The following is a 26,376-nucleotide window of genomic DNA, read 5'->3' as shown; positions in this document are numbered from 1 at the left end:
AGCAGTACCAGAGGGCCATTTTTGTACACATTTTGCTGGCCTTTTTACACTTAAACATTATTCAGATTTGATGCTTTCAGGAAATAGATCTGAATTTAGCCCACCAAAACTGCTGTCTTTAGGGAGGATCTATGTACTAGTTCCATGTAAATGAATTGGGGATATGTTATAGGCTGAGACTACCATTTTTAAAATCTTTATTTTGATTCTCTCTCTCTCATGTCCCTCCTCCCCCAGGCTTACCAGAAGGGAGTCAGCCCTAAATATCGTATTCTTCCTGCAGGAGGCAAAGTACTGACCTCAGAAGAAGATTACAATTTGCTGTCTGATAAGCATTTTCCAGACCCAGTTGGTAAGCACTGTCAAAAACTGAAATGCCCAATCTCAACCACTTTTTCCACCGTCTTTTTTTAGATCTCGAGGCTATGTGTTAAGCAGTGTAACAGAAGATGAATGCTCCATGTTTGCCATTATCGAAACATAATTCCAGAAGACCACATACTACATGCTATTAATTAATTAATGAATAAGTACTGGATACTTGTTGTCATGCTGTCACTACAAAATAGTTTTGTGAACTGCACAAAGCAAAACCACAAGCAGACTAGAAAACACCACTTCCATATTTTACTTATCCCATCATTGGACGTCAATTGTCTCCCTTTAAAGGCACTTGATTGGGTGTCCCACACACAAATAGAAGGAAAGTTGTTAATTGTAGATAATAGCTCCACATTACTTTGTATTGCTTATACACCACAATGATTTTTCCTCCCATGAAGAGGAAGAAAGCTCTAAATCTAAGGGGCCAGATGTGGATTTGGAACAGCTAAGGAGGTGGATAAGGGACACAGGTGTCTTTCCATTGCCTTTCTGACCTCTAAGTCTTTTCAGTGCTGCTCTAACTTGTGGTTGTTGGCCCAGGATTGCCAGGGGCAGCATGCTTCAGTCATGCCCTGTCATGGTCCTTGAACACCTGCTAATACAAATAAATAATAATAATAATCATACACCAGCTTTAGGCCATCTGGGGACTCTCCTATACAACGACTTCCTAGCTGCCTTTTTCTGGCAGCTCTGTCCTCTTTGTGCCAGCCAAAGATCTGGCTTTGTGAGTTTAACATCTTTACTCCAAGCAAAGTCTCTAAAGAGACCGTAAATGGAATTGCCCGTTGCACACTGCAAAGCATAGATACAATGACTTTTATTCTACTTAACTATAAATGGAGTTCTACAATATCTGTGTGTGGTCCAGATAGAAACATAAACTGATGCTTTAAGGGACTTTGGACCTTCTTTGATCTGTCCAAGAGCACAGAATTGCACAGAGGTTTCCGAAGACAGTGCATCTGGGCTTAAATGGAAGGAAAACTGGGGGTGAGGAAATGCACACTCTTTCTTTTTGCTTAAATATAATTTGCTCAATACATCATACAGAGGAGACAGTAGGGAAAGAAATGAAAATTCCCCATGCTTAATTTTTTTTTTTACCATGAAAGCCCTGCTGCCTAGCCTTTATAATCCATCAAAAATTATGATTCTCCAAGGTGCCTAAACTTTGCCCATCTGAGGGCTGTATCTAACTTGAATACAAACATGTGCCCCTGTAACATGGAAGTGCCATCTGCAGAGATTGCAGGTCCCAAGCATGCAATGCTGCAACGTGATCTGAATGACCATTTGCTTGGATCAAGATGGACCATTTCATCTGAGACCTGTACTTTTCCTAGGCCAGACCTCCATGATAAAGAAGAAATGTTGTTTGAGAACCTTAATGGATTTATTTCTCCTATAGTTTTAATCACAAGGTAAAAATGTTTGTTAAACTGGCCAGAAAAGCCCAGAAACTTGTTTTAAACCAGATATTTCTACTTATGTATGTATGTATTTATTTATTTAGCTTCTAATGAGAAGGAAAATGCCCAGGCATTTGTTCTCCTGCCAAAAGAGTTTCCAGTTTACCTGTGGCAGCCCTACCTCAGACACAGTTACTACTGTTTCGAGGATCCAGAAGCTCAGCAACAATTTAGTGCAGTGCTGAATGACTGTGTCAGACACTTAAACCAAGGTAAGTACAACAGTGGCTTCCTCTTGTGCACCCATTACCTGTGGTTAAGCCTGATTAGCCTGCTGTAAGATCCATCTTGTGGAAAAATAAAATATTATGGGAGTCCCATTCTGTCTCAGAGGTGCTTCCCTGTAAGTGCCTTGAATAAAATCTGTATTAATATAGTTAATTTTCTTTCAGTGCTACAGCTAAATCTGGTTAAAGTTAAGCTATATTTTAGCAAGTGTGAGCACGTTACATTTTAGTAGGATTCAAGCAGTTATTCAACAGGGCTTTTAAAAGTTGTAGTGTGCTTGGATGCAAAACATGTTAGCCTCTTTGAAATGGTGTTCCAGTCCCTCATGGGAATTTACCATAAAGTAAAATCATCCAAAGAGTTTATTGGACTCCTGCTATATTATGTATACATGGTCTACCGGACCATCTATGATGTATCCTGGCTGCAAGATGAGAATCTGATGCATGCTATTTAACACTATCAAATTTTTGGTCAAATGTTATAGAAATCATATGTTAGAGATCACATTGAGATCATGATGGTGCATCAATGGTGATGTTAGAATTTATGTTTTCTTTGGGGGATGTTCACCCCTCTACTGATGGCAGCGCAAGGGCTATGCACCAAGTAAGGCCTCCTGGTAGAACCTGAGTGGTGCATTCACTCTGTGATTTTTCTCAATATTTGGGACTAAAAGGCTCTTTTAAAACTATGAGTTCACTATGAGTATAATTGGTGGGAGTATTTTTTTACATTGACTTCAGTGGGAGCAGAATCAGTACCTGCATAAAAAGAAATCATTTAAAATCTTCGAGACAGCTGGGCTGAGGTGGGTATCCAAAGGGAGTGAGTGCCACAGCCAAAGGATTACTATATCAAATGCTTGTTTACTTGTTGTTCTAGCTTGTGAAGATAAAACCCCTGGAAGATGGTTGGGGCCAAATCACACATAATTGTCAGAGCAAGACTTAATGAATAATGATCAAATATAGCCAGATCCCTCACTGTCCAAAAACTAAACTGGATTACCTTAAAACATAGTAACTTCTCTCTTAAAATAAAGCGACCTCTCTATAGGCAGACACTGAAGAGAATATAGGGTCCACAGATGTCTATAGTGCCTTTATTGCATCATGCCTGAAAGTTCTCTCTTGAAAGTTGTGCTTGCTTTGCAATTTCAACAAAAGTAAAATGTTGGGCTGGTTTACAGTGAGGTGTCAGTTGAGGATACTTCTTAAAGGCTTGCCAAAAAGATGAAGAAGTCCTGACCTCACCAGTTTCATAAGGAGTTCTTAGAGCCGCTAATGGTTTTCATGGGGCAGTATTAAGAGGTTACAATATAGTCACTACTGAAAAATTTCAGCATTTAACAGCTTCCACATAGTGCTATTGAAGACCTCAGTATTTCTATATATGTAAGATTAGAAATAGCTGCAGTATATCAGCTACCATTGTTTGGTAATGGTAAATGTCTGAATTCTAGTGGTGAATGTATGTGAAGTTTCCACTGCGTAAACGTTGGCTGAAGATACAATATTATTGATTTATTTTTTCTCCAGGAACCTTTCTGAAAATACTAGGGTATTGCATGTTAATGATCCAAAACACTGCAGCTTACAGGAACAATTACGCACTGGGTTTTTTGGGGGGCCATTAGTGCACAATACTGCAGATATTTTCTCATAGGAAACACTTCCAACCTCCAGAGTAGAGGCTGTCTTTCCCTCTCCGAATGAGTTTTGACCGTTAGTATCTAAAGAAATGACCAAGGGACAAAAGTGTTCATTTAACAGCAAAAGACAGCTTCATTCCTGTCTTCATTCAGGGCTCAGTCCCACTTCTCACTTACTGAGATGCGTATTGCAATATGTGTCTAACTGATTTTTTAAGATATGCAACTGTTTGCACCCATGAACTCAATGGTGGTCATAGGCAGTCACATAATCCAATGAACACCTGGGGGCTCTATGCCTCACCAGTAAACAGATGTCATGGACTCTCTCAAGGTACTGCAGCCTTCCTCTAGGGACCAGGCATGGGTGGTCAGACCTAATGGTCAGAGTCAGGAGCATGGAACCGGAGCTGAGGTCAGACCCAGGTGCCAATCCAAGGGTCAGAGATGGAGACAGAGTCAGGTACCAAGCCAGGGGTCAGAGCTGAAGTCAGCATCCAGTGTAGGTTATAGGATCAGGGACCTGGAGCAAGGCAGGAAAGCAGGAACCAGGAACAGACCAGGTCTGGGATTAGGAGGGCAGGAATGGACAGGAACAGGCTGGGAGTCAGGCAAGTAAGCAGGGTCCATAGCACCAGCTAGTCAGGGATTCACCTAGTTGCTCAGACAACTTCCTGTGCCTCTTTCAGGTTTTAAGTAGTGCATCTCAGCCAATCAATGGGGCTGGGTTTCTCCCCCAATCAGGAGCTTTGTGGGTAGGGCCTTTTGTGAGCTAGAGCTTTGTTAGCCCCCTTTTTCCACTGGCTCAGTGAGCTGCTGGGTGGCAGCCCCAGTCTGACCATTGTCTGGGGATCTGGGGGTCAAGGCCTGTGATCCCTCATACCTCCTTTCTGTTCCTTCCTTGCTCGTTTGCAAGCTAGTACCAAATTTAGTAAGACACCAGCAGGGAGATTTTTCTCTGTTCTCTGCTTACCTTGTACAAATCTGGGTAAGCTGCACTTTTCTACACAGGTGTAGCTATATTAGTGGCTAAAAGGCTAGTGTAGACACGACCTCAGTCACAAGCATAAAGATTTACCAAATTAGGGCTGGATTTATATTTGAAAGGCCTCTATTTAGGAGGAACACATATGCACTTAGCACTTTCAAGTATCTTGAAACTATAAAACTTCAACAAATATTCCATATATAGCTGTCATCTGAAGCCAATTTCCCACAGCATTCTTACAGGGAAAGTTTCCCCTTGTGGTTTATAATTCTGATTTGTCTGCTCTTTTAGCTGTGATCATACAGTACAAAAGTGCTCCAAACTAAAAAGCAATACTTTGGTTCTACAGCAAGTTACAGAATTCACAATAGGGATAGAATCATGTTTTCCTGGCACTGTGTAAATCTTCTGTGACTTGGATCGTTTGTAAGTTTTTGGATTTTGTTTTCCTTCTTATTGGACAAGTATTAACAGACTTGACAGGGCTTTTGGCAGCCTCCATTCTTAACTGAAGTTCACCATGTGCTCTAGGGGACAATCCTGCACTGGCAGATGATGGGAGTAGGTGACCTAATAGGTCTTTTCCATCTTAATGTGTGTGATTCAGTGTTTTACGATATTTCACACATTTCAGCTGTTGCTGATATATGTGCCTGTTCCAAGATTTCTTGCTCGCCTCTTTCCTGAAGTCAGGCTTTTATCTGATACAAGATTTTTAATGAACACTAAGGTTTTTATACCAAGGCACATTACATCTGGTATATTCCCACTCAAGAAACTTATTTGCTAAAAGGAAATCAGAATAAAACATATCATTATTCCAGTAGAAGAGCCCGCACATTAAAAGCTAAGGAAATTGTAAGCTAATGTTACATAATTCTTATAATCTTACATGCAGTTGCTTGTGAACACATCATTATCAGAAAATGTCGCACTGACCAGCACCCAAAGAACTGTAACTCTTCCCTTGGAGAAAACATTCCTAACAGTTATTTGAGGGAGTTAATATTGGTTTATATGCTTTCTCTCATAACTGTGTGAAATGCATTCATTTTATTCATGTCAAAGTTTTATAAAGTCTATGCTTTTGCTCAATCATATGCAATCATACGCAACCAGACATTTTAACAATTCATGACTGCACAAATGGCCTATAAATAATGTTGTCCACTGATTAAAATAAATCCATATACCCATAACTAGACAAACACAATGAGACACAAAGCAACTGTATGAACATATCCCAATTCTAATCACCATGCAAGGCATAAAAGTGCTCTTCAGATGAAAACTGCAACTGTCAGTGTTGTAACAAACTATCACACTTAGTATACAGAACAAATACATGCACAATACCAGTTATACACGCAATAGTTTGTAATTCACATTTTCAATTCAATCAATCACTTCTGATTAATAGAAGTTATATTTCTTAATATTGTGTGTGCCTTTTAAATATTGCACAGAGAAGTACAGGGATTTGGTGCTGGTCAGGGAAGAGATTTTTTGTTTGTTTGATGTATATGAGAACTGAGTGTTAAAGTTGGTGTCAGGATTGCATATGTAACCTTTACCTTGTGAGTTCCTTTGGTTTTAAATGTTTAGACTATTAGGGCTTGTCTACACTTAATACACTGCAGCAGAGCAACTGCTCTGCAACAGTTGTGCTGCTGTAGTGCATCAGTGAAGATGCTACCAACACTGATTGGAGAGGTTATCCTGGCGGCATAAGTACTCCACCTCCCTGAGAGGTGGTAAACTAGGTCAATGGGAGAATTCTCCCATCAACCTTGTGCTGTCTACACAGAGGTTAGGTCTGTTTAACTGCATCGCTCAGGGATGTGCATTTTTCATACTCCTGAGCGATGTAGTTATACTGACCGAATTTCCTAGCATAGACCATGCCTTAGTGATGTGTGTAATAGTATGTCTTGTTGTTGAATTGCCTGTAACAACCTTAACGATACTGAACAAAGCTTTTGTATGTCAATTTCCTAGATTGAAATAGAAAAGAAACACAAGGAGTCATGAAAGTTATATATGCAATCAACAATGATTAAGGCTAAGATTTTATCACGGACATTTTTAGTAAAAGTCGCGGACAGGTCATGGGCAATAATGAAAAATTCACGGAGAAACCTGGGCAGCTGTGAGTGGACTGGGAGCTCCAGGGTCCTCCCTGCTGGTGGCTCCGAACTCCGGGGGTTCCCCCTGCTGCCACGGAGGCCAGGAGCTCTGGGGGTCCCTCCTGCCACCTGGGGAGGTGGAGAGCTGCGGGGATTCCCCCCTGCCTCCCACGGTGGCGGGGAGCGTTGGGGTCCCCCCTGAGCTGCGGGGGTCCCCCCTGCCGCCCACAGTGGCCAGGAGATGCGGGAGGTCCATCTGCCACCAGCAGCAGGTGACCCTACAGCTCCCAGCCGGGGCTGGCTGAAGTCATTGAGGTCTTTGGAAGTCACGGAATCCGTGACTTCCGTGACCTTCGTGACTAAATCGCAGCATTAACAATGACTCACTCAAAGTACTGGACATTAGAATGTCTTTTACTAAGATAAGGAGCATTATTCAAGGCACCATTCTCCCCAAATCTTCTCAAAAAGTGCTAGGTAGCTTTAACTTTTGCCAGGAGAGTTGCTAGAAAACGGCACCAGGTATCTAGATGCAATGTGTTATCTGAAATTGCCATGCTATTTTCTGGGAAAATGCCACTGGAAGTTCTAAGCTGAGTTTATAATGCTGTTTTATAGCTGAAAATTCTGTAGTTTGTTTTCTGAAATATTTGTTTTCTTCCAAGAGACAAAGTTAATTCCTTCATGCACGCAGATTGTTTCTTGTAGAGTGTGGAGCTGCAGTGAGTCAGCATGTCATCTTGACAAGGGAGTGCTGCTGGATTTTCCTTTTTCTAAACTGTTTTAACTGTTTCAGCTTTGTTTCATTTTTTTGGTCAGAACTCATAGAGTCCAAGGAATAATTACAGTGGGATTTACTGATCACTGTTTCTAGATATGAATCAACTCTCTTCCAGAAATCAATTCCTATTGGTGCTGGTGTGTTTGCCCTTCATTCATGCTGATCAATGAGGCTTTCGGGTTATAAGGATCAAGCCTGCTGTACACTAGGAAATTAGGTCGGTATAATTACGTTGCTCGGGGTGTGGAAAATCCACACCCGTGAGCAACACAGTTAAACTGACCTAACCCCTGATGTAGACAGCACTAGGCTGGCTGGAGAATTCTCCCATCAACCTAGCTACAGCCCCTCAAGGACTTGGAGTACCTATACCCATGGGAGAACTTCTCCCATCGGCATAGGTAGCATCTTCACTGAAGTGCTACAGCAGCACAGCTGCAGCGGTGCAGCATTTTAAGTGTAGACAAGCCCTCAGATTTGAAGTAATCTGATTTTCTTCATTATCAGTGGTTTGGTTACAAATTTTGTACCTTTTCCGAGTCCAATTCAGCTGCAGTTAAAGAATATTTAAAAATTTTGGGTGTGACTGAGCCAGTCAGAACCAGCCATAGTACCAAAAAAAACCCCACTTGCAGAACTTGCTGTATGCTTTGATTTTTTGAAGCAGTCTCCTTTGGCAAATTCACTGTTTGATGAATATAAGTGTAGTAATCAGCTGTAGGGATCCAAATGGGAGTTGCCCAACTAGATCTTTATAACACAGTTCTACTTTGTCAGCTTTCTGGATACATCAGGTTTTATTGTGAGAGCAAATCAAATGCAACTTGATTTTAAGCTATACTTGCATTCACTTCTCTTTTTTTTTTTGGTTGGTTTTTGGAGCCAATATATTTCAAAGCCAGTATCATACTTTTTCTAGTTCCTTTTCACCACTGCTAATTGAAGTCTCTGGCAAAAGTGACAAATGTCTGATTGGCTTCATCGATGCAGAATAAATCTCTATAGCACCAATTGGTGTGGGAGAGTAGTCAAGGTAAATATACATGGCTAGTATAAATTTGCCACTGTTGATCACTCACCAATGCCTCACCAGTAGTTTGAAAGAGGTGGTAGGCTGACTTTAAATTATATTGGTACAGTGCCACAAACATCCAAAAAACTCCCTCTACTACCATATTTTCCTTGTTCCACCAACAGTTTAATAACTAAGGAATGCAGTGGCTTCTTGGGTAAGGTTGCCACCTTTCTAATGGCTGGTAACTGGACCCTTGATGTCGTGCCCCATGCTTCACCTTTTCCCCCAAGGCCACAACCCTGCTCTGCTTCTTCCCCCAGGCCCTGCCTCCTTCTCTACCTCTTCTCCCCAGGCCCCGCCATGCTCCACCTCTTCCTCCTCCCCCAGATAAAAAAACCAGACATCAGGGCTTGTCAAATGGCACCCGGACACACAAGCTGAAACCTGGACTATCTGGGTGAAAACTGGATGGGTGGCAACCTTGTACTCAGCATTGCAACACTTAACTGATTTAGGGGCTTAAATCTCATTTTCAAAAGGGATTTAGGCACTTAGGAGCCAAAATCCCATTGGCAGTTGACATTTCACAAACGAAACCTGGGCTTTAAATCAGTTAGGTGTTGCAGTGATGAATGCAGCTTTAAAATACTTTTAAAAATCTGGGCCTAAGGGCTTAATTGAAGCCCACTGAAATTAATGGGAGTCTTTGGGCACTGTTCAGGTGCTAAATGAATAATGTATCTGGATTAATTTCACCTTCAAAATATTCTCAAGTGAAACAAATGGCTTTGTGTATTATGAAAGAGGATTTCTAAAGGACTTAACTAAACATGACACACAGGTCAACCACAAAACATACTTTGCAAAGGAGGCTTTTTCAAAGCCAGCAAATTTATCAGAGTAATATTAGTGGGACAGAGTAAAATGGCATAATGATGAGTCTTGAGAAATTAAGACAGTAATTCTTGGCCTCCTCCCTTTTCTGAGATTTGGTGAATCAGATCAAATTTAACCTTAGAAGCTTTGTTCCTCAGTAATGAGGCATAAACGTCAGTCAGTTGTTTCAGGGAAGGTATAGTCAAAATGCACTGGAGAAGATACGTTATTTTCTGATTGCAGTATTACTCAATTATGTCTACTTCATTATTTTCATTCCTTATTTTATATGGCACTCAGAATATTTTCCCAGGGTCACTACATTTATTTTTTCTTTAAGCAACATTGAAATGAAACACAATTTTTTTTTCTAGATTGACATTCATATAGAGTTTTTGTTTTTGTTACAAAAATACAAATGAGCTGGGCAAAAGATAGTAGTCGTGAGAGATTTGGATCAGGAGTGACCTGGGGACTCTCACTCCTTGACCTAGTTGAGGTTGGAGAATGTTAAGAATGCAGGCCTCTAACAGTTCTAATTTTTAGTGAATGTATAGGTTCACTCAAGACTTGCAAAATCACCCACTTGAGAATTTGAGATTAATAACTGATTCAGAAATAAAATTATAGTATTGGTTAGTAAACTTGTGTCCTAATATGCAGTGGTGGTGTAGCCAGGTTAGTCCCAGGCATTAAAAAGACAAAATAGGTGAGGCAATATATTTTATTGGACCAACTTCTGTTGGTGAGAAAGACACACTTTCAAGCTCACAGAGCTCTTACTTTTGAGCTTACACAGAGCTCTTCTTCAGCGTGAAGAAGACTCTGTGTAAGCTCAAACACTTGTCTCTCACCAACAGAAGTTAGTCGATTAAAAAAATACTGTTTCACCCAGTTTGTCTCCCTGTATCCTAATACTCATTTTTCATTGATTGGCCTGATACAACTGACAGCAGAAAGGAGAACTATTTGACTACTAATATTATGTTATGTGGTTTTAACTTTCCCGGTGTACATTTTGGATTGTAGATGGAGGAAGACGTTGATAACCATCATTTACTAATTAAAAGCAAAATCCTTCCAAGGCTACATGGAACTTAGATCAGTAAATGGTTTTATATCACAGCTGCACCTTTTGCTTGCATTTTTGAAAGAGGCTGCTCTTCCGTTAAAACCACCATTTTACTAGCCCATTGCTGGACCTTCTCCTGTTCTTTGTGAAATCAGAATGGAATCAAAATGGAAAAAAATCTGTACACTCAGTGCTGGTATCTAAAGAAGTCTGACTGAGGGGCGGGGGGGGAAAGCTGTTAGTGAAATTCTGAGAGACTCAAAGTTAGGGCAGACCCTTCAAGATTTAATATCCCCTTAGCAGACATGATACATCTCATCTTGATAACCATCATCATGATACAGGAAACCCAATGACTTTCAAAAACACATACCACTGTCTAGCATTTGACCCTACTTGACAAGATATAAATAAATATGATTGATAAGATTAAAGTGCAGTGGAGCTGAATGTACTCTGAATGCTGTGTAGGGAATGTTCGTGTACTGGCCAAAATTTGGGAGCAGGGGGAGGGGAGAGAAGATGATCTCAGATTTTTTCCATTAAAAATGTCTACAGTTCCCATATATTCGATCTATTTTTCCTCTGAGTAATTACTCAGGCTGGCAGGTGTTTTTCCTCATTTATTTCTGCTTGTCTTAAGTTACATGTTTTTAATTCCTGTAATATGTCTCAGCATCTCCTGGGACATAATACAAGATAATGATTTAAACTGTCACTTCAGTCAGAGTTGTAAACTGGAGATATTTAATGCTTGAGTTATGTGATAAGTGGGCTAGGTCAGAAGAAATGCTGACTTTCCCCAGACATTTTCTTCTCTTTCCCTACTGCTTTCTGCACATCTCAGACTTTCATCCCTTTCCTACCCCTTTCCTCAAAGAGCATGCTCCATCCTTCTCAAAAGCTTCTTATGTACCACATATGCTCATCCATGTATAATGCAAAATAGTTAAGTATCCAAAATGACTTTAGAAAGTATTTTGGAGTCCTTATGCTGCAAACAAGGCAATGTTTCCTGGCAAGAACAGCTGAAGAAAGGAATGCTTTCTGTTGCTTCTCTTAGGTGAAATGATCCAGAAGACATTAGTAAGGAAATTTTAAAAAGCCCATGGTGTGTTTAAAGCCACAATCTAGGATTCTGTGTGTGGATAAAGACCAAGAATAAGACTGGTTTAATCTTCCTGCTGTTTTTATTGCTCTGCAACATTAATTAGTTCAAAGCACATTAGGATTTGTTTTTGCTTTCCCTCTGACTTTCCTGGAGGGGTAGGTTTTTCATTCTGTAGGAGGTGTACTCCTTCTGAAAGGTCAAGACTATTAGCATGCATAAAACTCACATTGTGATTACATTCTGCCTACTTGACCCTAATATGTTGGCATTTATTCCTTCCGTCTTCAAACTATTACAAGGTATGGTGCACTGCCAAAAAAACTGCCATATTCCATCTGAGAGGTGGCTGTATTTCAGTGGCTGGTGAAATTATTCCCCTCTGTACATGGCTGGCTATATCCAGGCTAAAAATTCATTACTTTCAGTGGGAGCCATGTGCATGTCTGTAACTGGAATATAGCAGCTAGGTAGTAAAAACATTTTGAGATCCTTTGGGACGAAAGGCATTGTGTAAATGTAAGACTTTATTCTATAGGTATATAACATATTGGTGTTTTTACTCTGAAACACAAAGGCAGTGCTCCCAAGTGATGGGAGTAACTTGGAATCTCTCTAGGACAGTGAAGTCCAATAAATGCGTGCTTTGCTGTTCTCTGCAGGAACTCGCATTACGAGGCTTCATTTGCTATAAATACAGCATGTTATTGCAGGGCTGTATCCTGTTTGGAAGTGACCTCATCGAGTTTCTGTTAGTGGTTAGTGGTCTTCTACCACATGATCTATGAATAATGTGATACTGTATTGCCATTAGAGAAACATCAGCATTGTATTATTGATGCTTCATGTATCCAAACCACTCTGCTTCATTACTGTTACATGTACTATATGCTGGGTAATAACATGAGAGCGAGAGAACTCAGTGTTTCTAAAACTAAACTCTTTATGAAGAGAAATATTAACAGAGATGTCAAGTATCAGGGGGTAGCCGCGTTAGTCTGCATCTACAAAAACAACAAGGAGTCTGGTGGCACCTTAAAGACTAACAGATTTATTTGGGCATAAGCTTTCGTGGGTAAAAACCTCACTTCTTCGAATGCAGATTAACAGAGATGCTGCAACTGCAACTAGTGTTGAAGCCATGTGCAAACAGACTGGCTTCCTGGTACTTCCTTAAAACTCTTTCCTCCTGCATATTGTGCTGCTCCTGCCAAGTTCCATACGGGTTGCTACATCTTTCCTTATAATAACTGTTGTTGTGTCTTTTGTGAAAGCATTTGCTGACTTGCTGGGGCCAGAGGTTACTAGTACGTAGCTCAGTGTAGGGACATGGTCTTTACCATAAGCCAGTTGCAGCCTGTTAGGCCTTACAGTCTGTCAAGTGTTGGTCCCTGAGCCAGTCTCCCACTTTTTGTTTGTGTTTTTGCAGGTGATCGGGGACTTGCTTCAACCCTGTTGCTGCCTTTATTCTTTTGGATGGTTGTCACAGCCTGGGGGGGTGCAATCCAGACCAGTAATGTGTTGTGTCACCACTTGCCCAGCAACCCTGGGTGCCAAGTTACAATGCTTTGCTACTGTAGCTCCCAGCCTGAGATGCTCCCAGCTAGCCTACAAGCATGTAGGTCACAACCTGAGTTACTCTGCTCCACTTCAGGTGCACATGTGTCTTTTGAGCCCTTGATCAGAGATTTTCAGTAGTGTCTGTTTGGCCTGTGCTTGCACCCTGTGCCTCCTTGTGCCGGACATCACGACTCTATATGGCTGAACAAGAGAACCTCCCTTAATTCCTTCTCAACCACCTTGGCTGAGATGGAGCCCTGGCATGTCTGCCTTGAACATGCCTGGACTTTTCTATTTTTCTATAGTGGTTAAGATAGCTAGCTTCAAATGCTGCCTCTCCTGCCAAGAGACTATACCTGTGAACATGGCCACTCAAAGTGGGTCCATTGCCTGGGGGAGTCCCACATCTCCCAGAAGTGCAGTTTCTGCCTGGCCCTCAAGTCCAGGGCAAGGAAGAATAGGGAGATTAAACTCAGACTGTTGAAGATGAAATGCTTTGGTCAACTTCTGAGTCAGTGACCCTCTCCCCCATCCCCGTACATCTATCTCTGGATAGATCCAACACTCCTTCAACTTCAGTGCAGTCTTCCCCTAAGAAAAGGAAGACTTTGGATGCTTCAGGAAAGGCTTCCAAAAAGAGAAGTATGGACTGGCACCTTAAGGAGCCAGCTCCAAAAAAGTCCAGGTCACCGTTGAGATTTACAGTCTCCAAAGCCTCAACCTTTTAACTTGTTACCGTTGAGTTGAAGGACTCCTCTGCTAGTACCGGTGGGGGCGCAAAGTCCTGGAGCTTTAAGTACCAGCAAAAAGGTCGAGCATAGGCATTTGGGACTGACGCTGTTGAGCTCAGCCCTGCTGTCGGTACCTGTGCATTCAGTCCAGCCATCGGTACCTATGCCTTCAGCACCCTTGGCACCAAGCAAGCAATGGTGCCGGACATCGATGATACTGTCGGCTTCTGCAACCATGTCCTCAGCTTTTGTGTCAGTACCAATCCTCTTCTTGGTACCATAAGAATTTAAATATACAAAAGACCTCTCAATAATGGATATAATGGAGTCCCCTCTCCTCATGGGTACCAAGCATCTCTCGATACTGAGACCCTGTTCTCTGGGGTATGGGGAGCTCACCTCAGTGCCATCATGATTCAGGGTAGATGTACAACTCAGGAAACTAGTCTCTGCATCAACCTGTTGGAGCTCAGGGCTGTCAGGAACACTTGCCTTCATTACTACCTCTCATTCGGGCAAATCAATCAGGGTCATGATGGATAAGCTATCCTGCATGTTCTATATCAACAAGCAGGGAGAAGCAAGATCACCCTCCCTGTGTGCCGAAGTCATGAAACTATGGAACTGGTGCATAGCTCATCAGATCCAAATTTCAGCAGCTTACCTCCCAGGCATTCAGAACACCACAGCCGATGTCCTCAGCAGGCACTTTTCACAGGACTATGAATGGGAGCTAGACACTCAAATTCTCCACAGTATATTCCAAAGATTGGGACTGCCAGAGGTGGAGCTCTTTTCCACCTCCAGGAACAGGAAATGCCCTCTTTTCTGCTCAAAAGGGGGTCTGTGCCGCCACTCCTTGGTAGACGTCTTTCCTCCAATGCCTCTGATACTAAGGGTGATGAACAAGATCAGACAGGACAGAGCCAAAGTTATCCGTATAGTGCCAGTCTGGCTGAGACAAGCCTGGTACCCTCACCTGCTTCACCTATTTATGCAACCTTAGCTCAAGCTCCCTATCATTCCCCATCTCCTGTCATGTGCTTCATCCCAACCTAGTGGTTATCCACCTAAGGGTTCCTCGATGATTCACAGGGTTAGAATCCTCCTGTTCTACGGAGGTACAACAGGTGTTACTGAATAGTAGAAAGAATCCACAATACTTACCTGAAGTGATTCTTCCACTGGTGTTGTCATTGCTGCCTCCTGCCTGATTTGATGCCATTTTCAGTCATCCTGGATTATTTGTTCGATTAGTTCAGTTCAGTTAGTTCAATTAAGGTCCATTTGGCTGCAATATCAGCCTTTCATCCTCCGGCAGAAGGATTCTTCATATATGCTCACCCAGTATTGTCTAGGTTTATTAAGGGTTTGGGGAATCTCTACCTGCAGATTAGATGCTCCACCCCAATCTGGGATCTCAATCTGGTACTCAATGAGACCTCCATTTAAACCAATGGCAACCTCTTCTCTGCTCTATATGTCTATGAAGATGGCCTTTGTAGTAGCCATAATGTTAGCCCAGAGGTTCAGGGAGATTGGAGCCTTGATGGCAGATTCCCCACTTTATGGTATTCTACAAGGACAAGGTCTCTTTATGTCCCCACCCTAAATTCTTACCTAGAGTTTTATTGAAGTTCCACTATAATCAATCCATTAATCTACGAGTGTTTTTTCCCCTCCTAAGCCACATACTTCTCTGCAGGGTTCTGTTTCCATACCCTGCCTGTTTGAAGGCATTTGCTTTCTACTTAGATGGGACCAAGCAATTTAGAAAGTCACCTAGGCTGTTCATCTCCTTTGCAGATAGATCCAAGAGGTCCATGATCTCTGCTCTGAAACTATCAAGATAGATATCTGGGTGTTTTATTGCTTGTTACGATACTGCAGGCATTCATTCCCTCCAGAGGGTGATAGCACATTTGACCAGATCACAGGCAACATCTACGGTGTTACTTAAGAGTGTGCTAGTATCTGAGATATATGCATTGCCACTACATGGGCTTCAATATATACATTTTCTAAACATTACGCCCTGATCCATGCTGTCGGATCCAATTCAGCAGTTGGTTGTGCAGCTCTATCTTCAGTTCTGGACTCTGTCCCAAAGCTCCCTCCTCCATCTGGAGATACTGCTTGGAAGTCACCTGAAGTGGAGCACCCATAGGGACATGACTCAAAGAAGAAGAAGGGGTTACTCACTTTGTGCAGCAACTGCAGTTCTTTGAGATGTGTCCTCCTATGGGTGCACCACTACCTGCCATTCTTCCCCTTTGCTTTAGACTGTTCCCTAGGGAACATTTGGGTAGAGAAGAAAATGAGTGTGGTTCACCCATACACCCCTGTATAGTCTTGGTGTCCAGTAAGAGGAGGCATAAGGCACATGCACAGGCCAAACGGACACAACTAACTGAAAATTTCCAATCAGGGTCTCAAGATGCAGATGCGCATCTGAAGTGGAGCACCCATAGGAACACACATCTTGAAGAACTGTAGTTACTGCATAAAGTGAGTAATTCCTTCCCTTCAAATGCAGCATTGAATTGGTTTATAGTAAAAATAAAACAAATTTATTAACAATAGGACATAGATAAGTGATGCCAAGAAAAAGGAATAAAGTTAGAAAGGGTTACAAGCAAATAAAAGGGAAAACATGCATCTAAAAGTCTAAAACTTAACCTAGCAAGGTACAGGCTTTGTTCAAGATAGTTTTGCTCACCAACCTTCCTTCTTTCCAGACATGGCTGACTTTCCCTAAGTCAGGACCTTCCACAGAAGTACAAGATGCTGGCTTCCCTTCTCTTCGTAGGGGAAAGAACTTCACCTAAGCAGGTTTCTCACCTATATTCAGTTCCCAAGGATTTAATCCCACCCCCTCTTTGTTGTAGGACCCATCTTTCTCAGCTTGCAAGAGCTCTGTTCCCTTGTGTCTGTCTAGTGATGGATGTCAAAGATGGCTTCTGTCTTTGCTTATACCTTGCAAAGTTCATTGACTTTGTTTGACGAGGCAGGATGATCTCATACTGTTTTTCCCTTTCTGTGGGCTTCCCATCCCCCTGTACGTAAATGGGGCTTCCATTGTTTTGATTCCATCATGCTTAATTTACACAGGAGACAGGTAACTAGCTGTGATGTTTAATCCTCTCTGAGAGAGTCCTGCTTTCCCTTTGTTTGGACACAGACTGTAAAGTCTAATATCAATGAGTATCTGTAATTCTTTATAAAGTTCTAATACGTACATTTTACTATTCTATTAATCACCAGTGTGTCAGAGGTTTTCATAAAACACCTCATGCCCCCGCCGCCGAAGACCCAGCACTTCAGTGGTGGGTCCCGGGGCGAAAGGACCCCCCGCCACCGAATTGCAGCCGAAGACCCGGAGCGGAAGAAGCTCGCCCCCGGAGCGAGTGAAGGACCCCGCTCCAGGGGCCCCGAAAAACTCTCGTGGGGGCCCCTGTGGGGCCTGGGGCAAATTGCCCCACTTGCCCCCCCCCGGGCGGCCCTGATGGTTTCAGTTCATATGATCCAGTGGAGAAAGTCTCTTGGTCCCTTTCTCATAGTCGAAGAACAACGTCACTCCGGCTCACGCCTCCTGGTACTATTGTTGGCCGGTGATGTGTTCGATGTAGATGTTCCTGGACCATCGGATGGTGTCTGAGACCATGAGGTGCTGCATGAGCCGTGCGTAGCATCGACCGAACCCGCAGGTCCGCAGCACACACTTGTTGCAGGGGTCCCAGGCGCCCAAGGTTCCGACGATCAGGGCGTCCATCTGCACCTCGTAGCCCTTCGCTCTCAGGGTGTCAGCCACGGGGGCGTACTTTTCCAGCTTACGAGCTCAGGCTTCGCGAAATGCCGGGGTCCTGTTCTCAAAGGAGACCGTGATGTCGACGAGGATGATCTTTTTCTGGGCCTTGTCGGTGACAACGATGTCAAGTCATAGCTGGCTGTCAGTACCGGGGATGGCGCAGTTCACGGAGATCTCCCTCAGGCGTGGTGTGATGGCTTTCACCAGGTGGTTCTGGATGGCGTTGTGGCGCAGCTGCCAGGCTCTGGAGTGGGGTTTGCAGCTGCACAGGACGTGGGGCAGGGTCTCGTTGGAGTAGCTGCACTTCCTGCAACGCTTGTCTCGGTTCTTGTGGCGGACGGCTCCGTTGAGCGGGACGCAGTTGAGCCGGGCACGGTGGATGAACCACCAGTCGGCAAAACGGGTGAAGCCGCCCCCGGCGGGGAAGTGGTTGCTGGCGTCCCACTTGCTGGTCAACTCAAAGGCTTTACCCTGGTCCGGTTTACGCTTTAGGGTTTCCACGTACAGCGAGTGGACGGCAGCCTTCAGGGTCCTCTCCAGCAAGCCCCTAGCACTCGGGATGACGATGGTGTTGTCGTCGGACCTGATCTGCGGCACCCGGACTCCAGCTCCTGGCACTCCTCACACCACTCCCAGTGGCAGCCTATGCACTTCCTCAGGCGACGTGTGGCGTTGCGAGTGCGGGACCACAGTGTATTACATGACTCCTTTTAGATACAGATTATAACCATAGTGAGGTGGGTGTAATGAGAATTTCAGGCCTGACGAGTTGTAGACACAGAGTAGTGAACCACTAATGGGCCTTTGTGTCACAATGGTGTCCTGTTGATGCTCTGTATTGCTCATATACCTTGTTTCTTCTGACTCTCTTACATCAGGCAAGCTGAGGGCAGAAGCTCTATGTTCTCCTGGTCCTGGTCTTGGCCCCACATGTTTAGCCGTCCCGTGGCCTGGGCCCCATGTGTGCCAGCTGTCTGCATCTACTCCGCAGTTGTCTTTGGTTTTGTCTCCACCACTGTCCTGAGTCTGTAGCTGCCTTGCCTGACCTGTGTCCTACTGCAGCTTGGACTGTTGCCTTTTGCCATTGCTTTATGCGGCGATTTGATGATTGGACCCAAACATGCTCACCTGTGTGTAGTGGCCTTAGGTCGTTGACTCCTTTATAGTAGGCAGTCTGCCTAGCTTAATGGTCTCTTAATTGCCAATCATCCATGCACTGGGCTGAAGCAGACTACCCCCACGGGAAGCAAAGTCTTGGACTCCTACCTATTCTCAGGCATGTCACCTAACTTCTCTGGGCCTGTTTCCCTGTCAGTTAAACTTTTTTTAAAAAAACTTTCCTTAGAGATTTAGCTAACATTTGTAAAGCACTTTGAGATCCTCAAGCAAAAAGTACTAGAAGTGTAAAGTCAGTATTAATTTTAATTATAATTTTTATTTATTTAATTAATTTATATATTCTATTATAATTATATTATATTATATTTATTAAACTTCTGTTGTAAGGAAGGGCAACCTGGGAGGTCTTTCTTTTCCATATTGGAGAATAGCATTTACAGTATTGCAAAAGAAATGATCTGTTTGTTTTGATGAATGACATGTTCAGTTTTCACACATCCCAAAGTATCCTGAATACAATCCTTGGCTAGCTGTACAGTTTAGAAAAGTAATGGTGCTTCCAAAGGGCATGAGTCAGTGAGTGTCAGCAGTGTAGAATGAATGAAGATCCAAAACAAAGCCACGAAGCTTTTTAGTCTCAGTAGACGAAACTGCCTAATATATTTTGATAGGTGGAAATATATTGCTATCTGGTTATCACATTTAATCAAAGTCCTGGCAAGAGCCGAGGAAACACTTCTAGTCCCTTAGGAGTTTCACTCACCGCCCCAAACATAGGTTTTTCCATGCAACTGCATACAAGTACAGAATGAAGAGTGAGTTCTGCTGATTGAGAACTTAGTTGTTGCCATTACATTTGTTAAATTGCCAAAAATTCATTGGCTTTCTTCAAACGCCTACTCGCATTGCTGTGTTGTCTTATAACCAGGTTAACGGCTCCTTTGTTGGTGCAATGACTTAGCCTAGAATGGCCTTATATTCATACTAATCACTCAGAAAGACACTGTCAGGTACTTTAAACTGGATATAGAATTATTCACTTGTTCTAAACTGTGGTGTAGTGTTAGGTGGTGTAAAATAGGAGCCACACTTTGTTTCAGAGATGGCTGCATTTCTGTAATTCCTGTTTAAGAAAACCAGCATCTAAGCAAATCAAAACACCAATGCTTGTCTGAGCAGTCTGCCTCTGAACAATAGCCACAGAACCAAAACTGTGAGCATATAATCTGTTACAATACACACATAAATAGAAGCAGTTTGAACTGAATTGTTATGACACCTACAGGGACCTGATTTTTAGACATACTGAGTATTCCCATTTTCAACTAAAGTCAGTGGGAGCTATGGATGGGTACTTATCACCTCTGATAGTCAAGCCCATGGGGTGCTCAGAAAAGTTTGTCAGTATTTTGACTAGTATCTGTGTACCCCTACATTTACAATGGAGTACCAAAGGATTCAGCCATGCAGTTCCCAATATTAATGGGTGTCCTCTGGCTAATCCCCCGTGTACTATTTTGACGAATTTAGGGTTGAGTTTATGAATCTCTCTTCAGAGTTCTCAGAGGGATTTACATTGGAAGCTCGTTCTGTTCACCAGATACAAGATTCATTGCACACACCTATCTGATGCTTTGAATGAACTAAAAAATGCCTTTGTGAGACATGCAAATTTCAGGAGAAATGTGAGGTGTCATATTACTTACAGATGGCTTTCCAGCCCTTGAAAAGGAGCTTTGTAGCAGATAATGTACTAATGAATTGCTTTCAGGTTAAGTTTATAAAAGGAAAGTACCATTAGCAAGCACTCCCATCTGCAATGGCTACTAAGAATCAGGGCTTGTCTATACTAGGAAATTTACTGAAATTGCTATTATGGATTAATTATTCTGAAATAATTATTTCAGTATAGGCCTCAATGTGGGCACTTATTCTGCAATAAAAGGGCTCCCCCCACCCCTCTTTTAGCTTAATCTGTAATAAAAGGACACTATATTAATCATTCTAGAATTGCTATTTTGGTTAATTTCCAAGTGTAGAAAAATCTTTAGTCAGGTTTGAAGTATCTGTCTAGATACTTATATGACCCTAATCACCAGAGTATCTGAGTACATCACAGTGATTAATGAATTTATCTTCCCAGCACCACTGTGAAATATGGAAGTATTAATATAGTGCCCATCTATAAAAAGGGAAATAAGGACAACCTGGGGAATTACACACTAGTCAGCTTAATTCAGTACCTGGAAAAATAATGGAGCAAATAATTAAGCAATCAATTTGCAAATACCTAGAAGATAATAGGGTGATAAGTAACAGTCAGCAAAGATTTGTCAAGAACAAATCATGTCAAACCAACCTACTAGCTTTCTTTGACAGGATAACAAGCTTTGAGGATAGGGGGAAGCAGTAGATGTGGAATATCTTGACTTTAGTAAGACTTTTGATACTGTCTTGCATGACTTTCTCATAAACAAACTAGGAAAATACAACAGTAGATTGAGCTACTATAAAGGGGTGGGCAAACTTTTTGACCTGAGGGCCACATCGGGGTTCTGAAACTGTATGGAGGGCCGGGTAGGGAAGACTGTGCCTCCCCAAACAGCCTGACTCCCACCCCCTATCCGCCCCCTCCCACTTCCCGCCCCCTGACTGGCACCTCAGAACCCCGACCCATCCAATCCCTCCTGCTTCTTGTCCCCTGACCGTCCCTCCCGGGATCTCCCACCCCTAACCACCCCCCCAGGAGCTCACCCCTTATCGAACCCCCCCCTGCTCCCTGTCCCCTGACTGCCCTGACCCCTATCCACATTCCCGCCCCCGACAGGCTCCCCGGGACTCCCATGCCTATTCAACCGCCCCCTGCTCCCTATCCCCTGACTGCCGCCAGGACCCGCTGCCCCTTATCCAGCCCCCCCGCTCCCCACCCCCTTGCCGGTCAGAACAGCAGGACTGACAGCCGTGCCACCTGGCCGGAGCCAGCCATGCCGCTGTGCTGCCCAGCAGGAGCTCACAGCCTCGCCGCCCAGAACGCTGGCAGCACGACGAGCTGAGGCTACAGGGGAGGGGGGACAGTAGGGGAGGAGCCGGGGGCTAGCCTCCCCGGCCAGGAGCTCAAGTGCCGGGCAGGATGGTCCTGCAGGCTGGATGTGGCCCACGGGCCGTAGTTTGCCCACATCTGTACTATAAGGTGTGTGCATAACTGGTTGGAAAACCATTCCCAGAGAGTAGTTATTACTGGTTCAGTGTCAAGCTGGAAGGGTATATTGAGTGGGGTCACGCAGGAATCAGTTCTAGGTCCAGTTCTGTTCAATATCTTCATCAGTGATTTAGATAATGGCATAGAGAGTACACTTACAAAGTTTGCAGAGATACTACGTGGGGAGGGGTTGCAAGTGCTTTGGATGATAGGATTAAAATTCAAAATGATCTGGACAAACTGGAGAAATGGTCTGAAGTAAATAGGATCAAGTTCAATAAGGACAAATGCAAAGTACTCTCCTTAGGAAGGAACAATCAGTGGCACACATTCAAAATGGGAAATGACTACATAAGAAGGAGTACTGCAGAAAGGGATCTGGGGGTCATAGTTAAGGCTATGTTCTAGTCACAGGTATTTTTAGTAAAAGTCATGGACAGGTCACGGGCAATAAAAAAAATTCATGACCCATGATCTGTCCATGACTTTTATTATATACCCCTAACTAAAACTTGAGCTGGGGGGCTGCGGGTGCTCTGGGGGAGTGGGCCGGAGGCACCGCAGATGCTGGGGGGGAGGGAGGTGACAGAACGCAGCCTGGGACCCCCGCTGGTGGTGATGGGTGCGGGCAGTGGCACACAGCCCGGGACCCATGCTTGGGGGGGTGGGGGGTGGTTCGGGACCCCTGCTGTTGCTGGGGAGGGTTGGTAGGGCTGGCAGGCTCCCTACCTGGCTCCGACCAGCAGGTCCCTGCAGCTTCTAGGGGGAGGGGCAGCCAGGGGGGCTCTGCGCGTTGCTCCCACCACAAGTGCTGGCTCCACATCTCCCATTGGCCGGGAACTGCAGCCAGTGGGAGCTGCAGGGGTGGTGCCTGCGGGTGCAGGCAGCACACGGCGCTTCCTGGCCTCTCCACCTAGGAGCTGCAGGGACCTGCCAATGGGAGCCGGGGAGCCCCCTTCCCCTGAGGTAAGCACTGCCCTGCTCCCAACCCCCTGCCCCAGCCCTGAGCCTCCTCCCACACACCCAAACTGCTGCTGGCCTAGGGGCTGCCTGGCTTAGGTAGCCCCTGAGCCAGCACTGGCCACTGCAGAAGTCATGGAAAGTCACGGAATCCATGACTTCCGTGACAGACACGCAGCCTTAGTCATAGTGGATCACAAGCTAAATATGAGTTAACAGTGTAACACTGTTGCAAAAAAAGCAAACATCATTCTGGGCTGTAATAGCAGGAGTGTTGTAAGCAAGACACAAGAAGTAATTCTTCTGCTCTACTCTGGGCAGATTAGGCCTCAACTGGAATATTGTGTACAGTTCTGGGTGCCACATTTCAGGAAAAGTGTGGACAAATTAGAGATAGTTCAGAGAAGACCTATGAGGGAAGATTGCAAAAATTAGATTTGTTTAGTCTGGAGAAGAGAAGACTGAGGGGGGACAGGGTAACAGTTTTCAAGTACATAAAAGGTTGTTACAAGGAGGAGGGAGAAAAATCATTCCCCTTAACCTCTGAGGATAGGAGAAGAAGCAATGGGCTTAATTTGCAGCAAGAACGGTTTAGGTTGGACATTAGGAAAAACTTCCTGTCAGGATGGTTAAGCACTGGAACAAATTGCCTAGGGAGGTTGTGGAATCTCCATCATTGGGGATTTTTAAGAACAGGTTAGACAAACACCTGTCAGGGATGGTCTAGATAATATTTAGTCCTGCCGTGGATGCAGGGGACTGGAGTAGATGACCTCTCTTGGTCCCTTCCAGTCCTACGATTCTATGATATTTGCAGCTATCTAGCCTAAGCACACTTGCCCACAGACAAGTGCATGAGCATGGGTCCCTTACTGAAATCATGGGAGTCGCACAGTGCAGCTCCTTCTGGGCTTGACCACACCTCAAAGGTTCTCAGACAACGCCCCCTTTTCTGACAGTACCCGGGACCTGTGTGCCTCACTCTGACTGAATTTTGCACAGTACAGCACACACAAGTCCTGGTTCCCCAGTGCCTTTCACTTTGAGCAGTCACTCACATCTATTCAAAGTGAATGTAAAACTGCACTGAATCAGAATGGTAGAGGTTGCACACAATCTGCACAGGTATAAATGACTGCATGAAGTGCAAGGCCCTGGAGAATCAAGCCCAAAAGGTGCATAATAGCACTGCCTTTCCCTGTACTCTATGCAGCTTTTCATAGGGCTGGTGCAATTGCATTCTACTCCTCTACTGCCTAGTACACAAAGGACAGCATGATTGGGACAGTATTGTACTTGTTGCTTTATATATGTTTCCCGATTGAATTGTTATTTTCCCTCTCAACCATCCCACCTTCCTCTTTTTCACTGGGGTCAGAGAGACCTCTGGACAGAGAGTATAAATTCTCTTGTTAAGTTAGGAAATGACAACTCTAAATTCTAGACAGCAGAGTCCCATCACCACTAGCCTGTTGTCACATCTGTACCATCCAAGTACCATCCCTTCGGCTCATCCCTTTTTCCCTTTTGGATGGAAATGACCACAGCTGTTAAAAATGAAAACATGTGAGTCAGAATCCCAGCGTTGCAACAATTACAGTTCTGACTTCTTCTAGCCAAATCCATCTAAAATACAAGCAGCACAGTCTGGCCCCCTTGTGGTCAAAATGATTAATTTTTATACTAAAAAAAGCTTGTAGGCCTAACACGTCCTTAATTTTTCAGCCAACAAAATAGAATTAATTGTATGAAATGTATTGTTACCCTACAGTTTTAAGATCTTGGTATGTAAGCTGTGACAACAATTTTTATAAGCCAAGGTTGTGGAAACAGAGAAATGGTTGGAATCCTGACTGGGACAGTGTTAAAGTTCATGTCGTTAGTTGCAGTCATGATTAGTGAATTATATAGAGGCTAGCACAGGTCTGGGGAAACCTGGGGTCTATTACCATTTCTGATACTAACCCACTGTATGACCTTGGCCATGTTGCTTGACCTTTCTGGGCCCCAGACTAAGGGTACGTCCAGACTACCCGCCGAATCGGCAGGTAGTGATCTATCGGGGATCAATATATCGCGTCTCGTCTAGACGCGATATATCGATCCCCGAACGCGCTCTTGTTGAGTCCGGAACTCCACCAGGGCGAGCGGCGGTAGCGGAGTCGACAGGGGAGCTGCGGCCGTCGATCACGCGCTGTGAGGACCCGAGGTAAGTCAAAATAAGATACTCAACTTCAGCTATGGGAATAGCGTAGCTGAAGTCGACATATCTTACATTGACTCCCCCCCGCAGTGTAGACCAGCCCTAATTGTAAAATAGGGATAACACTTCCCTACTATCTCTCAGTGGTATTGTGACGCTTTACTAATTAGAGCCAAAGCATGCAGAACTTACCCATCTGTAACTCCTGTTACTTTCAGTGAACGGTTTGAATGAATAAAGTCTGCAGAATTGGGCCATTAGTGCTCAATCCTCTCCCCCAGTTCCGGTACATGGCAAGGGCTACCCTTAAGGGACAGCCAAGGAGTCCCCCTGCTGCAGGGGAACCATTAGGTTGTACAATGTTGGCACAGCTGGTTCTATACTCTCTGCTCCCCATCTTGGTGTAGGGGACAGAGAGCTGGCATTTCAGGCGTGGGCACAGAGCAGCATGGCCCACCAGATTTGCTGATGATGATGTAATTTTGAGCAGCTTAGGGCTGTTCTTCATTATGCCAGGGGCTGTTTCAGGCTGTATATGACTCAGGTGCACAGATGTGGAAAGGTGGCTTAAACACTTTCCCCACACCCTCTCCTCAGCTTTGCTGAGTGTAAACTTAACAGTTGTAAAGGTCTTTGCTCTTCCATAGTGGCTTTGATACAAGATCTCAAAGTATTATTAAGGTTTATAATGCACTAATGGCAAGATTCATGGCCCTGTTGTGCTAGGCACTGTGCAGACATGACTGTGTATTACTATAAGGGGACCCCAGATGGTTCAGAGTTCATGTTTAGTTTAGATTGGCATCCAAAAACTTAGCTGTCTGTCTGAACCTCATTGTCTCTGTAGTGGTCCATGGCCATCCCTCCCTGTCAGTCTCGGAAGGAGGCCATGCCCCCTCACAACAGTGTGCAAAACAGGGCTAGAAATAGCGTGAGAACAGTCTCGTCATAGCAGATCAGCACTTTCATTCTCCAACCTTGGAAGAAAATGAGGAGAAGTAATGGGAAATGTTAACCAAATGTTTTCAACACTCAAAAATAGTCCCATTCCAGTTCTGGGCAGTCTTCTCCAAACTGGTTAGGTTATTCCCA

At 44.0% G+C, this 26,376-nt stretch overlaps 1 protein-coding gene across 1 annotated transcript in view; it reads left to right on the top strand.

The window, feature by feature from the left end:
• The window catches only part of LOC112103416 (protein Niban), a 115,188-nt gene that overhangs the window by 59,053 nt on the left and 29,759 nt on the right, over positions 1-26,376 (top strand). Inside the window, exons 4-5 of the mRNA XM_024195149.3 lie at positions 238-352; positions 1,901-2,068. Coding sequence (XP_024050917.2) covers positions 238-352; positions 1,901-2,068 — 283 coding nt within the window. The remainder of the gene's footprint in view (positions 1-237; positions 353-1,900; positions 2,069-26,376) is intronic.

This window comes from Terrapene carolina, unplaced genomic scaffold (assembly GCF_002925995.2).
Source record: "Terrapene carolina triunguis isolate 2854851 unplaced genomic scaffold, T_m_triunguis-2.0 Scaffold211, whole genome shotgun sequence".
NCBI classification, from domain to species: Eukaryota; Metazoa; Chordata; order Testudines; family Emydidae; genus Terrapene; species Terrapene triunguis.
This window is presented reverse-complemented; position numbering and strand designations above follow the sequence as displayed.